The 16,456-nt window shown below is 35.6% G+C and overlaps 1 protein-coding gene across 2 annotated transcripts in view; it reads left to right on the top strand.

Annotated features, from left to right (window-relative positions):
* The window catches only part of LOC150107168 (uncharacterized), a 246,019-nt gene that overhangs the window by 81,241 nt on the left and 148,322 nt on the right, over positions 1 to 16,456 (top strand). For both annotated transcript variants that reach the window (XM_090391690.1, XM_090391691.1), the window contains exon 3: positions 4,827 to 5,891. In XM_090391690.1, coding sequence (XP_090247816.1) covers positions 4,827 to 5,891 — 1,065 coding nt within the window. The remainder of the gene's footprint in view (positions 1 to 4,826; positions 5,892 to 16,456) is intronic.

Consider the following 16,456-nt stretch of genomic DNA (forward strand, 5'->3'; position numbering starts at 1 on the left):
CAGTTCAAACCCTTGTTGTTCAATGGTCAACTGTACACACACACACACACACACACACACACCATTGATGGCTTTATATATTCTGGGCAATTTTTCATTTCATTCAAATTATAGATATGAAATAAGGAACTACCAGATATCGAAATTTTGCCTTTTTATTGTAAAATTAGTCTGAAGACATTGAGAGAGAGAAAGCAGTTGGATTACTTACACAAGTTAATTTATTCATCTGAATATTTCATGATCATCCTCAGTACATACACATTTAAAAAAAAAAAGTTGAACCCAATTGACAGTGATAAGTGTTCAATAATACTGTTTCCTATAATGGTACCTAGTCCAACAGATCTGTTCAGATATGGACTGTGTGGTGATATTTTGATTTCTTTTTATGTAGCTTGCTGATCTAGTTAGCTGAGTGGTTAGTGTGCCCACTCTCCAATCAAGAAGCTGCTGACTCAAATCTAGCCATAATCATGGATATTGGTGATTATCTTTTAGGTGAAAAGGCATTTCATAACCTTGGTATGAGATCACTGAGATCTACTTATTGGAGACCTGAAGTAGCTTTAAAAAGTTCCTTGGTATTAATGTCCTGGTAGAGGTCAAGTCTTTCCATCTGTTTTTATGGGGTTAGTTGTCTTCAAACTCTGTTTGTCCTTGCATGCAGAAATTATTGCATCCTAAATTCAAACTGTTTTGGCTTCTGATATTTGATGAATTTCTTGTGTTTTATGAACAAATAATATAAATCTTCCTGGTCATACCAAAGATGCCTTCCCCACCCCCAAACATGCAAGTTTAGGATATCTTCTGATACATTGGAGCATGCCATAGTGAGAACTTATTTGTTGAACTCAAAAAAGAGGAAAAGTTGCTAAGAGGACTGAATGCAATTTAAAGATTAATTAGTTCTAAGTATCTTGCTTATATACTTCAACAGTAACTCCTGGAGCTGTTCAAGAAAACACTGAAAAAAAAAAAAAAAAAAAAAAAAAATCTGCAAATCTAAATAATGCAAATGCCATGGAGATGTTAAAACCTCTGATAGTTAGCCAGCATCAGAAAAGAAAGAGCAGACTTTATTTGCTGTTTCTCCTTCTTATACAGTGTTAATTTTGACAGCTAAAATAACCAGTTTATTAGATAAGAGTTTTGATGACACCATGCAGGAAATCTCATTTGTGTAAATCAGAATACACAGTGTGACAAATTCCTGTAATACATACGTAAAAACTATATATTTGTTTACCTGTAAACTAATAGCTGCTGTTATTTTTCCAAGTAATCCATAATTATAATTATTAATATTATTAAGAGATACCTCCAGGGAGTCCAAGACTCATCGAGGGAGGCCACATACTACACACACACCAGATGGAAGAAAGGATGAAAGTCATGATGTTCTAGAATGCTTTTCATTACTGTCACACATGCTGTTGGCTGTTAGAAATGTCAAAAAATCTATATTCTTTCAGGTTTCATTCTTCAGTTTTGGGAATGGTTAAAAGAGGCTTCTGGTGAGTATAGAGGATGGTCAAATTTTTGATTGATTAGGCAGAAACTTGCAGACAGCTATTGTATCATATGCAGGGGCACTGTCATGATGGATGATCCAATTACTTTTCCATTGTTCAAGTCTGTTCTTTCAACAGCTTCACTTAACCTTGTCAGCACTTCTAAATAACAGTGCTGGTTCACTGTTTGTCATTTTTTTAATGAATTGAAAACTATGCCCTTGTGATTGAAAAAGCAAACTATCATTGTATTTTTTCTGTAATCATGACTTTTTTTTTTTTTTTTTTTTTTTTTTTTTTTTTTTTTTTTTTGCATGTTTGGATGTTTTGTTTCAGGATTGTTCTGAAAGCATCAAGTTTCATTACTAGCAATAACTATCAGAAACTTGTCAGTTGTGAAGAAAGATCAGAACAGACATCAAGCTGCCACTGATTTTTAATCTTTACTTGGAATGTGTTGAGCTATTTTTTCAAAAAAATTTTTCTCCCAAATTGTATATCATAATCATCATTGTTTCTCTATCTAATTATAATTCTTCTGCCATTAACTGTACATTTAATCATCTACCAGATGATTAAATGTCTTAAGAACTACTTGCCCTGTTCTTTCATAATCTCTCCCATCCCTCTTTAAACCTCTTATGCTCTTCAAATACACTTGACTTTTTCATGCCATTACCACGAACCACTCTTAACATATCTCTAGTTTCTCTTGTGTTTTTGATCCATAAAATTTTGAGTGAAAAGAAATTCATTCATTTCTTTACATAAGTAATCCATTTCAAAATGGATAAATAGGAATGTTACCTTTGTGTGGAAGAAGCATAACTTTGTGAAGAGTAGGTTTGCCCCAGTAATTCACCCACTTTCTAAGAAAGTAATAATTAAGCTGGATAAAGATTTTCCAGCTGAATGTGGCAAAGGAATTTGATAGGATACTGCAAAGATTCTGTTATGTAAAATGGAGTATATGGAAATGTACACAAAGCTGATGACAAAGATAAGAGGGTCATTGACAGACATTGAAGAGTTGGGAATCCTGGTGACTGCCAGTGTACTTGGGGCTCTCTCGTTTCATTTGTTTATTGATGTTATAGGCATTGATTTGATGTAGACAAGAAATATTCAGCTGTTTGGTAATGATGCAAACTGAGAAAGGCAGTAGAGATCTACAGGATAATCTAAATATATTGTGTCAGTGTAGGCAGAGGATAATGGTTGTCACTTTATTGGAGCATAGGGATGCAGTTTGGGATGAAAAGTTTATGGTCTGCATAATTATGTTGATGTAATTGAATTCCAAGAAATTGAGATTAGTCATTCTGGAGTGACTATGGACAGAGTTGTTCAGAGCCAGCATATTGCAAAAATGGTCAAAATATCTCAAAAAGGATTGTTTGGACATATCAAAACTTCAAAAAGGAGGCTTTGATATGTCCACATCTAGACTACTGTACACAGATAGGTCACATTAGTTTTCTCAGAAATGAAGTGGATAGCATTCAGAGGGAAGTCACCAAGAGTGAGAAGTGTAAAATACTTATTAGGATAAGCCTTTTGGCAATTCGTATAGGTAAATATGACTTCTCCATTACTTCCATCTTAGTATCACCACCTCTGCATCTGGCTCCAACTGACGAGACCTCAATAAAGGTCGAAACTGGTCTGAGTAGTGGCCCTTCCCTTAATGCATAGCATTATACAGCTCTGCAAGGAGATGTGCTTTGCATTATGGGAGATACTAAGACAAGTGGTGATGAAAGCTTGGTCCACCTTTACCATGAGTTGCCTTAGTCCTGAAGATACTTCAGGTGCAAACTTTGTTTGCTTACACTTGGATAAAGGATTAAACTAAATTTATTATACTTAATAGGATAAATTTAAGGATTGGATTATAGAACTTGGTTCAGAGACACAAATGAGATGTGATAGAAACTAAAAGGATATCAGATTGACCCCAAATAAATTTTTTCAGTACATGAAGAGAGAGGGAGAAAGAGAAGATGGGGGCGGGGGGGGGGGGTTCCCAGAAGCTATGTAAGAGCATCATCCTTTTAGGGATTTGGACCCAGTGGCCTGTTCCTGTCTCTTTCCACCTTTTCCTTGGTCATCCCTGGTTTCTGTATCCTCCAACTGGGTGATATCTGAGTATTTTTTGGTGTAGGGTAGTCTTGAACTATCCATTTTTTCGATAAGTTCAATCCACTTCATTCAGTATTCATATACTTTGGCCAATACTGAGTCTATTTTTAGTTCTTTATGTATTTCTGTGTTTCTTTTGTCCCAGAGAGTATAGCCTGCTGTCTTCATAAGAATTTCATTTCTCCAGTTTCTATTTTTTCTTCTGCAGTTTTTATGGTCCATGATTCATTTCCATACAGTGGATTTTTTTTTGCTTGGAAATGCTGGATTGCACAGATCATCTGTGAATGAATGGAAGAATGAGTTTCGGCAGGCAGCTTGTGTAAATGCTTTATTGGTGAATAAGTTTAAGAGAGAGAGAGAGAGAGAGAGAGAGATGATGGATTAGTGTAAAAAATGATAGTGTGGACCACTCTGTGGAGTTTGAGACTTCATAGAGAAACTTGTATTTTAGTAGCTACAGCAGTTTATTTCTATCTTTCAAAAAAAAAAAAAAAAGAAGACTGTGATGATAAAAATGGCAGCAGGAGGAATTACAAATTTAAAGTGTTTCAAATACGGTATATTTCTTCAGGAAAACTACTTGTTGCACAAAGATTTCTTTCTAATAGTGTTTATTATTTATTATAACTCTAATAATAGAAGCCAATGACGAAAACATAAAGATAATTTTTAAATAAGAAGCCAATAAGGATGCTGTACGAAAACAGTTATAGAAAATGATCTTTTTTTTTTTTTTTTTTTTTTTTGCAGGTTGTATAAGATTACATGCAAGACTTGATTCAGCATGTGGGATCATTTGGCTATCACTTGCATAGAATTAAAGAATGAAGCTAAAACCAAAAATTACTTTTCTATTGTTAATCAAGAACATTTGTTGTGCTTTAAAGAAAAAAAATGCAAATGATTCTTGATATTAAGTGATCACGTGCTGAGGATTGTTTTTTGGATGTTACTGGAAACACATGCCCAATTATGCTGATGCTTCCAACATTGCCATTTAAAATTAAAATGACAGACAAGTAGATGATTATATGTACCTTCATATGCATCAGTATTAATTAAAAATTGATGTGTTCATATAAATTATGTATTTTTGATAAATGTTTCAGTTTTCAAACATTTCCGGAAAGCTTTGAGTAATTTTTTTCCCCCCTCATGTGATAGGTAAAAGAACAGAGCACAACTGATGACCTGAAGAGGCTTCCAGATGATCAGTTCAAGAAGTTGCTTGATGAATTATCCACATTCAATAAACCTAGTACTGAACAAAGTGACTTATCTAAACAGCTTAAAAAGGAAGCAGCAGATCCACTTGAAGATGTCAACAAGAGTGAGCCTGTTTGGGAAGGCACAAGCCGGTCTAAGAAATCCCGTAATGCAAGTTGTGCAAAGGGACGAGGATCACATGGACTAGATAGTGATATTTTAAACTGGAGCAATAGTTTGTTTTCCTCCAAATCAGCAGATAATACGGGTAAAAAAAAAACTGGAATTTTAGGAAAATGTGAAGACACTCATGTAAAAAATAATGTGGGGAGTGGGTGTGCACTGGGGAAGGCTGGACTTCAGTCACAGTCTCTTCAAGACTTGGCTAGCACTGAATCAGTAAGAATAAATGTTAGTAGTCGAAGTTTACACAGACTTCAAAAAGTTCATCGTGCCTCTTCTTTTTCCTCAGCATCTCTAGAGGAGTCTATAAATAGTGTATTAGAACCTGAACAATTCAGATCTATTAATAAAGGTGCAAAGTTTAAAACAAACAGGCATCAACATCAGTCACTAACAAATGAAATGGTTTCTTCTGGGGAAGGTATTAGCGATGATAATGCAAGTACCTCTAGAATTTTAGGGTGTAACATTAAAGAATCCGAAATGAAATGCAGTGTATCAGATATGGACACAGCTGCAAACATATGTGAACTTCTCTGTTCTAGTCTTCAAGCAAGTGAAAAAATGATAGAAAAAATGACAGACAAAAGTGATAGTGATCATCATAAGAAGAGTACTTCATCATGGCCAGAGAAAGTGTCTTCCTATGATACAAAGTCTTATTCTTGTGATGAAACAAAACTGAAAGAGATAAAAAGGAAAGGAAAAAATACAGATGATAAATGTGAAAAAGATAAGTCTGATGGACCTCGACAACAGAATTGTGATGGTTTCCGAGGAAATAGCAAATTTTACATAGATTGTACTGAAGTAGACTCGCCAGTAATGTTTCCTTTGAAGGTAAGTTTTATATCTGTCAGTAGCAGCAGGTGGATCCTGTGTAGTTACAATTCTGATATTCTTAAGAATTCATATTTTGTTATGAGTTTCAATTATAACTAGAAAACAGATTTATTTAAATTTCACTTGAGCTCTGCTTAACAGCTGAAAAATGTGTTTTAAGCATCTTAAATATTTTTTAATTATTCAAGGAAATATTCTTTTGTTCCTGTTAACATGAATAATAGGAGACTGGCATGCTGAGTGACCTAGAGTTGTCTGTGGAGGTCTGAGTTTTTTAACTTGGTGTTGATAGAATATGAAATCATTCCTGCAATTATTAATTATGAATATCTTGTTTACTTTTTAAATTTTTTTTAAAAATGGTATTTACAAAGTTCATACTAAAACTTCACTCACTTACTAATTGTGACATAAACTAAATTTGTACAAATAAGACAGAAAAAAATTCTCCAAAAGTAGTGATTTTTTATGTTATTTGAAATATAAAATTGGTATGTCAGAAATTTAACGGGGGGGAGGGGGAGATGGTTAATTAGTGCACATGATACATGTTTATTAAAAACATGTTCATGTAAGTACATTAAGCAGTTGTTTTCACTTTGGCATGATTTTTTAGACATTCCTTCTTCTTCTTGAGTATTCTGCAATTGAGCAGGTTCTTCTCTTAGGAGCAAAAACTTTCTTCCTCTCTTCTGTTCTGAGCCTTCTCTTTGAAGGTTGTGTACCTGTCTCCATTCAGCATGTCATCTAGCATTGTTTTCCTTACTCTTCCTCTGGGTCTTTTTCCGTCTCTTTTTCCTTCGATGGCATCTCTGATGATTCCATTCCCTCTCACAATATGTCCGATCCAGTTTTCCTTGCTTCTTTTTATCCTCCTTAACAGACTTCTTTCTTCTTATACTCTTTTTAAGACCTCTTCATTTGTTATTTTATCTGTCCATTTGATTTTTTTCCATCCTTCTCCAAATCCACATCTCAAAGCTTTCCAAAATCTAATTTCTTTTTTCTTCAATGTCCAAGTTTCAGCTGCATAGAGGGCAACACTCCACACATAACATCTTGTTAGTCTTTTCTTTAGGTTTCTATCCATTTTACTTCTGAATAAATTCCATTTTCTATTAAAGGCATCTCTTCCCATTGCTATTCTTGCTTTTATGTCACTTTTACATCTTCCATCACTGCTAATCACACTTCCTAGATATTTAAATGTCTTTACTTGATTCAATTTTTCCCCATTTATTCTGATATCCATATTTGCCTTTTTCCTTACTATTTTCATTACCTTTTGTTTTTCTGATGTTAATTTTCATTTCATAATTGATACAGGATTCCAGTAATCTGTTCAACAGATGTGTAGTCCTGTTTCGGTATTTGATAATAATGCCTTGTAATCTGTGTATCTTATTGCAAATATCTGTCTACCTCCAATCTTTATTCCTTCTTCCGAATTCTCCAGTGCTTCTTTTAACATTGCTTCAGAATACATGTTAAACAACATTGGTGACAGAGAACAGCCTTGTCTTACTCCTCATCTCATGATACCTGGTTCTGTTGTACCATATATGTCTCTCACCATGGCAGTTTGCCCCATATATAGTTAAATAATTAGCCTTCTTTTGACTTTTACAAAGTCAAAAGCTTTTTCAAAATCTATATAACAGATATTAACTTCTTTATTAGACATTCCTATCCATTACTAAAGATACTTTATCTGCTGCTACATTTGCAAAAGTACTTGTAGAACTAGTAGTTTTAGACTTCACAATCTACACATTCCAGGTATGTAGCTATGCAATAGATAGGTATTAACTTAGTTGCCAGTTTGAGTATTGTAGATTCTACTTACTCTGGCTATGTTGAAGGAAGGATAGAAGCCTACACATACAACTTTTTTTATATATTGCTATCTCTTAATACAGTATTGACTCCTTGAGTACTTGTATAGCGGCTGATATTTATGTAGTCTTAAATTGCTAAAAATTGTTTCAAGACCATATGCCAAATACAGTAAACCCTCAATTTAACAGACTAGTAGGGGCTAAGGAGTGTCCGTTAAAGTGCGAATTTTTTAAAATAAAAATATCTGTAATATTATACTGCAATTTTATCAATATTAGCACTGTAATAACAAAAAAATTGTTTTACACACACTTTTAGATAAGTTAATGTGAAGTTAATGTTCAATGTTGAGGTGCTTTGTTTAGGTAATCCTGCTTCGAAAAAACTATGAAGTTTTTTCGAAGCAGGATTACCTAAACAAATAAAACTGCGCAGAAAGTCACGCCACACGACAAAAGAACCAATTACAGTACGATTGGTTTGATCACGTTCTAATCATTTGCCGAGCATGTTTTATGAGCGGTGACTCATTTATGTTGGCTAAATTACTTAAGTGTTTTTCCAACATATGATGGCCTATTCACCAAAATTTGAAAATAACAGGAAATTAATAACAAACCATAACCTGTTAATTTAATTATATGCAAATCTTGGTTAAAATCATCTTAAAATTAACAGGGTGTTCATTCTCATATGTGACATATGGATCAAAAATTTTGTCCGTTAAATCAAGGGTTTACTGTATAAAGAATAGAGCAAAAGTATTTTGCATTGACAGAATCAGACAAAATGAAAGCAGTGGATCATTCTAGTGTACTTTGGACAGGGTGTTTTTTGCTAAGATATGCAACGTTGTTAAGGAGTGAGGGAAGGAATGAAGGACCACTTAAACTGTCATATCTGCATTGTCTGTGCTATCAATACACTACCAGTTATGTATGAAGAATCTTTAAAGGAACTTGTGACAGATGAATTGCAAGAGATACATAACATTCCATATATTCCTTGCCTCACTTTTGTTGCCTGTTTGCTGCATGATAATTTTCCTAATTCAGATGATGTCTGATTACACTGGCCAACACAATTTTTGCTGACTTTTATATGAGACTTGTTTTTTATTAATTTAGGTGCGCTGATTTTGAATATCAAACCCATTTTTCTCTATCACGTCAGCTTTTTCCTCTATGGCATTTCTTTTTGTTAATTTGTAAGTTTTTGATAGTTTTAAGGAGGCAGTACTATTTAGAGGATCAAAAAAATCGATTTTTTAATATTATTTTCTGAAAGTATGTACTTTTAAAAATCTGTTCCTAACTTTTTATCAAGAAATTCAAAAAATACCCGAAGATATAGTCTATTATTCAAAGCGGTGCGCAGATCAGAATCGGAGCGCTCACCGCTCTCGCTTGTTAGTAAACGTCCTTTATAAATTGGCACGGCTATTTCATTGGAATGAGCAACTGGCGAAATTGCTGAGTGGGGATTTGGATACACAATTTTTTTCTTATTCTTCTTATTATAACCAGAAGTCTGAACTAAACAAAAATAGCAATCATCTACGTGATTTTTCAGTTCCCGCCAAATCATTGGAATGCCAAAAGCTAATTTTTGACGTTTTCCCTTGCTCCACTGTCGTAAATTTTCTACACATGACTTACACACTTTATTTGGAGCCCATGACTTGTCCTAACCTCCAATTTTTACATCAAAGTATGCAAAGTGAAAACAAAACAAAACTGAAAACAAACCCCAACTCAACATCACCAGAGTTAAAGATCGGTACTATCAACGTAAGAAGCCTGAATGGCAAAGAAATGGAGCTAGCTGAGGAATTAGATAAGTACCAGATCGACATAATAGGGGTGACTGAAACAAAAAAGACCAAAACTGGTGAGATCTTTCTGAGCAATAAATACAAAATGTTATATTCAGGCAATAACAATCAAGGAAAAGAAGGAGTAGCCATAGTATTCAACACAAAATACGAGGCTAATCTTCTTGAATGGCAGTCAGTCTCAAGTAGAGTAATGTGGGCAAATATGAGAATGGGGAACTGGACAATGAGACTTATTTGTGCCTATGGTCCCACAGAAGGTTCTACTAAGGTAGAAGTGGAGGAATTTTTTGAGGCTTTAGAAAAAGCAACTGACACAATGAAAAAGGAAAAGTTGGTCCTTGTTGGGGATCTAAATAGTAGAGTAGGAAATGATTGTGAGACATACAAAAATATTTTGGGAAAATTTGGAGAAAAGAGCAAAGCTAATAATAATGGCAAATATCTGTTGGATTTCTGCTCAGGACATGGACTGGTTATTACTAACACCATGTTCCAACATAAAAATGTGCACAAATTCACATGGAGAGAAGAGGCTAGGAATAAGAAAAGTCTCATTGACTATGTTATTGTTGATAGTGATGTTTTCTACATGGTGCAGGACACCGGAGTGTACAGAGGATTTGAAATTGGAAGTGATCACTATTTAGTCTTGAGCAGGATAAAATTGAATTTCATATTGAAAAGAATAACATGTAAGAAAGTTTTAAAGCGAATAAAAGTTGAGCAGCTCTCAGATGTAAACTGTAGACTAAAATACAGAAATATTATTGAAAAGAAAATGAAAGAGTTTGAGAACAGGAATCAAACCTTGGAGATTCAGTGGCAAACTCTAAAGGAAACATTGATTGATTCTGCCAGAGAGGCATGTGGTGAGGTTGTGTGCAAAGATAAAAAAATCAGAACTCCCTGGTGGACACAGGAAGTTAAAGAGGCAGTGAAGGAAAAGAAGAAAGCATATCAAAAGTTCCTGGCAAATAAGTCAGCTTTTACTCTTACAGAATACAGAGACAAATGTAAGAAAGCTAAACAGTGTGTAAAACTAGCTAAACAAAAGTCATGGGAGGACTTTGGCAAGAATATAGAAAATAAATATCAAGAAGGTGGCAAAATATTCTGGAGGTTGTTGAAGAAGCTTAGGAATGGAGGAAAGAGTGCTGTAAAAGGAATTAGAGATGATAAAGGTGAAATGAAAACAGGAGAAAAAGATATCCTTGAAGTATGGAGTAATTACTTTGAAAAACTGCTAAATGAAACAAGCAGTGATGACAGCACAGTGATAAAAAACACTGACCAGGCATGCAGTCAGGAATACATATCCATACTTGAAGTAGAAAAAGCCATCAAAGGCTTGAAATGTGGAAAGGCAGCAGGAGTAGATGATATTCGACCAGAAATGCTGAAGTATGGTGGTATAAGAGTCTTACAGTGGCTGCACTGCATAGTTCAGAAAGCCTGGACAGAGGGACGAATTCCTGATGATTGGAGTAGAGCTCTCATAGTACCCATATATAAAAAGGGAAATAAAACTGAATGTGAGAATTACAGAGGTATTTCCCTACTGATTGTTCCTGGCAAGATCTATGCAAGTATACTTGAGAAACGGTTGAGAAGAATTGTGGAAGAAAAGCTTGGTGAAGAACAAGCTGGATTCAGGCCAAATAGAGGCTGTCAGGATCAGATCTTCACTTTACGACAAATAGTCGAGAAAGCATGGGAATATAACAAAGATCTGTATTTAAGTTTTGTCGATTTGGAAAAGGCATATGACAAGGTGCCAAGAGAGAAGCTATTCAATACGCTGCAGTTATATGGTGTCAATGGGGCATTATATCAAGCAATACTTAGTCTTTATTTGAGTTGTGAGTCTGCAGTTAGAATTGAAGGAAGTACAGGAAGATGGTTTAATGTTAAATCTGGTGTGAGACAAGGATGTACGTTATCCCCTCTGTTATTCATTATCTATATGGATCACATTATGAAGGAATGTGGTATTAAACCTGATATCAAAATTGGAGATGTTAATGTCAGCTCTTTGCTTTATGCGGATGATGTTATACTTCTAAATAAATCTGCTAGAAGTCTGCAAGATTCTCTGACTAAATTGAATAGCTGTTGTAATAGATATGGTATGAAGGTCAGCAATAAAAAGACAAAGACAATGAAAATAGGCAGAATCATTGAAAATGTCAACTGTGTTGTGAATGGAAAACCTGTGGAACAAGTAAAACATTTCAGCTACTTAGGCACAATTTTTACTGAAGATGGTAAACTAAATATAGAAATAGACAACAGAATCAGCAAAGCTGGTATCGTGGGAAGTCAATTGAATAAATTCATATGGAATAAGAAAGAAATTAGTCGGAACACTAAATTAGCTGTATACAAGACTGTGTTCAAACCAATTTTAACTTATGGATCTGAGAGCTGGGTCAGAAGTAAAACACTTGACCAAAGACTAGAGACCGCAGATATGAGAGTCCTGAGAAAGATTAGAGGCGTGAACAGATGGCATCAATGGCAATATCATATTAAAAATGAGGATATTAGGAAAGAACTTGACATTGTCAGCATCCAGGAATGCGTTAGCAGAGCTAATCTCAGATGGTATGGTCACTTAAATAGAATGGGAGAGGAAAGATTAGCAAAACAAGTGTTCTCTGCCAGGTTGGCAGGAAAACGACCCAGAGGAAGACCAAGATATAGGTGGATTGATACGGTACAAAGTGCCTTAGACGATAGAAATATAAGATCTGATAATGTTGGAGTCTTGACAAGTAACAGACTGATTTGGAGGAAAATTGTAGATAGGAAGTTAGTAATGATGTAATTTTTTCATGTAGTACTGTCATATCCTGTACACCCCTTGAGGGTACATGGCAGGAATTTGATGATGATGATGATGAGTATGCAAAGTACACTTTCTTAACGAAATCAGTGATATTTGTCCTTTGACTGGGAACAGTAAAGCTCCCACAAATGTAGCAGAAGGAATCTACACTATTGACACAATTTCGAGTAGTAGACATGATGTATTTTCTTCACTGCCAACTAACATGCAATTAACAAGACAAAAAAAACCAGAGACTTTATTGAAACGTTATAAGCGCTCATCATACTTTCATGATCGATTAACGATTGACTGATTTCGATCGTTCTTTGTCCGCTATGACACATATAGCATTCATTTGTTTTAGGCAGTTGTCATCGCCTACTTTTCATCACCGAAATGTATTAGGTCGGTTATCGGCCTCTCTTGCATTCAAAGCGCCAGTACGTACCGTTGCAGGTTCTTACGCATTTATTCGTTTACTAACAAGTGAGAGCGGTGAGTGCTCCGATTCTGATCTGCGCACCGCTTTGAATAATAGGCTATATCTCCGGGAATGTTTCGAATTTTTTGATAAAAAGTTAGGAACAGATTTTTAAAAGTACATACTTTCAGAAAATAATATTAAAAATTGATTTTTTTTGATCCTCTAAATAGTACTGCCTCCTTAAAACTATAAAAAAATTACAAATTAGCAAAAATAAAATGCCATAGAGGAAAAACCTGACGTGATAGAGAAAAATGGGTTTGATATTTGAAATCACCGCACCCAAATTAGTAAAAGACAAGTGTCAGATCATAATCAGCAGAAAAAAATTTTTTTTTTGTTGGCCAGTGTTATTTATCACTGAAAGTTGATAATCATCCTTGTAGACTACTCTTCATAATTCAAATTGCCTGCTCTGATTTTCTAACTTCACAGATCATGCTGGAAAGAAAGCTTGAACTATTTGCTATTACTAATGGGATAACACAAATCTTCACCTACCTACCAATAAATCCCATAATTCACCAATATCCTGAAATCTTTCTTTAACCAGCTCCTCTTGACAAATCATCTCATCATAACTTGTACACAAATTGACCTTCTCTTGGCTAATCTCAGCATCACATCCTATTGTTCTACTATGGTGTCAGTTGAGATAACTCAGATATTTATGTCTGTTCTTAGTGGTCTGATTGTTTTCACTCTCCTGATCTGTGTCATTACTCTGACCACATAACTAAAATTATTCTTGCTGGAATGAGGGCCATTATTCCCCACTCCACTGAAATCCTCCTGAACAGTTCTATCTCACCAATAAGTGTGCCCAAAGCATCAGAGAGAGAGAGAGAGAGAGAGAGAGTGTGTGTGTGTGTGTGTGTGTGTGTGTGTGTGTGTGTGTGTGTGTGTGTGTGTGTGTGTGTGTGTGTGTGTGTGTGTGTGTGTATGTGTATGTAGAGAGTATTTTACCTTAGGTATAATAAATGTTAAAGATCATGCATTCGTTTGAAGTCAAAACTCTAGTCTTTCACTCAGCTTGCAACCCAGCCCATAACTAAAAAATCATCAGTAAGTTCAAATCAGACTTGACTTGCTTATTGCTCAAATGACATTTCTGGTCCCTTGCTAAGGTGCTGTTGGGTGCAACTTTTGTCCACTTTTATCAACAAATATACCTTCATTCTTAATGTTACATTCAACAGGCAAACCACTTGGGAAAATGACCCCTTCATCTAAGAACTTGGAAAGGTGACAAGTTCTCCAAATTCTGTTCAACTTTTTTCAGTAGACACAATCAAAACTACTCCTTCATGTAACACCTATCAGGGGAATACCAATCACACTCACCCCCACGTCAAAACTTAATATTTCCTAAGGAGTAGTATCAGACAATTATATATTTGGTTTAATCCTTTATCCAAGTGTAAGCAAACAGGGTTTGCACCTGAAGTGTTTTCAGGACTGGGGCAACTCGTGGTAAAGGTGGTATAAGTTCTCATCACTTGCCTTAGTATCCCATAATGCAAAGCATATATCCTTATAGTTATGTATAATGCCATGCATTATGGAAAGGGTCACCACCCAGACCGGTTTCGATCTTTATTGAGATCTCATCAGTGGGAGCCGGATGCAGAGGTGGTGATAGAGGTGGAAGTAATGCAGAAATCATATCACCACATACCAGTTGTCAAAAGGTGTCAACACCATAGTATTAAAATTCTCTGGATTAGAGATAGTTGATGGAAGTTTTTTCACTTAGGTGTTGACACCTTTTGGTAACTGGTATGTGGTGATATGACTTCTGCATTACGTCCACCTTAGTATCACCACCTCTGGGTCTGGTTCCCACTGATTAGACCTCAATAAAGATCGAAACCAGTCTGGGTAGTGACCTTTTCCATAATGCATAGCATTATACATAGCCCATAAGGATATGTGCTTTGCATTATGGGATACTAAGGCAAGTGATGAGACCTTATACCACCTCTACCATGAGTTGCCCCAGTTCTGAAAATACTTCAGCTGCGAACTCTGTTTGGTTACACTTGGATAAAGGATTAAACCAAATATATAATTGGTAGCATAGCCAAGTGAAAAAACTTCCAACGAGTATAGTTCGAGTAGGACCTCCTTGATGTTCCTGATGAGATGATTTACTATGAACTTGAAGGATCAAGGAGCGATAGAAACAAGCAGAATCCTCATACAGAGGGATGGTCAACTGGTTCCAATCAGGAATATTATCATGGTATCTCAACTGCCCTGTCCTGATGACATGCCAAAAATGACCTCAGTGCAAGATTGTCCACTAGGGAAGAAATACTGGAGCATGACGTCAGAGTATTATGAATGTTTCTCCAGATCCATCAATAGATGAGAAAGATGCATCTTTTTCCCCTACAAGAAAATGAAACAGTAGATATACCTAGTATCCTGGATGGAGCTCAGTTCGACAATATGTGTGCTAGTTGTTTTTTCTGGGGAGGAAGAAATGATGGGTACTGGTTGCCCACAATTCCCTAAAAGGAAAATATGTAAGACCAGTGAAATCAAGACCTCGCATCAAAATTCATATAGTTCCAAAAAATAAATGCTGAAAAGTTTTCAGCAGTGGAATTGTTGTAGATTCTGACACTGTTGATGACTTCAAGGCTGTTTTGCATAACTATAAACTGGTCTTTGCCAGTGCAAAATATTTTTCGAGCCCTGTGATGTTGCTGCAGTGAAATGATAGCATAATCTGTGAGGATAGGACCGGGAATGAACCTGTCCACAGAAGAATGGCCACCCTTATGGGCAACCATATCCACATATTCCAGCATCCTTGTGGAAAGACTTAGACGTTGGTTATACATTCTTACTAAATAGCTTAAGGAAATTACAACGTACAATAGAATATACATTCAAATAAATTTTAATACATTTCCAATATTTCGGCAACGTCACGTTGCCATTATCACAGGAACTTAAATATAAGACATGTGCATGCAAGCACAACACACAGTAAATGAGAAATGAAGCAGGAAGCTATTCTTTCTCCTAAAAGTCCTGATGTTGCCCCCTAGCAGGGCAATGTTGGTATTCTTGGCCAATTGGGCTGAAGGTCTTCTGACGTAGGTTCCCCAAATTTGGGGAAGTTTCATGCAACCAAATTTGTTTAGGTTTGGATTGTTTCTTAGGGCTGAGGCTGATTCTATAAATAGCCTTTCATATTTGAATTTACTACGGTGTATTATCATGGCTTTCTTCCACCGTATTCTATGGCTGGAATCCAGTGCATGATCTGCAAGATCAGAGTGGCTGTATTGGTGAAACCGGATGTAGCCTTCTGTTCTGAAATTCTGATATTAGCTATACTGCCTGTTTGGCCAAAGTAGGACAGCTTACAGCTGCAAGGGACTTGGTATACACCAGGTAGGTCTTTAGTGGAGCAGATAAGGGATGGCAATTTTTTATAAGGTCTGTAACAAGAAGTTGTCATGTTTTTTTAGGATTTCAGTAATTTTTTCCAAGGTGCCTCAGATATAGGGAATGGTGATGGATTTAGAGTAATCCTTGTTGCGAAGGAGGGAGTG

The sequence above is a fragment of the Typopeltis vanoorti genome, chromosome 4 (assembly GCF_054136105.1).
Source record: "Typopeltis vanoorti isolate ZY-2024b chromosome 4, IOZ_Tvanoo_1.0, whole genome shotgun sequence".
NCBI lineage: Eukaryota > Metazoa > Arthropoda > Arachnida > Uropygi > Thelyphonidae > Typopeltis > Typopeltis vanoorti.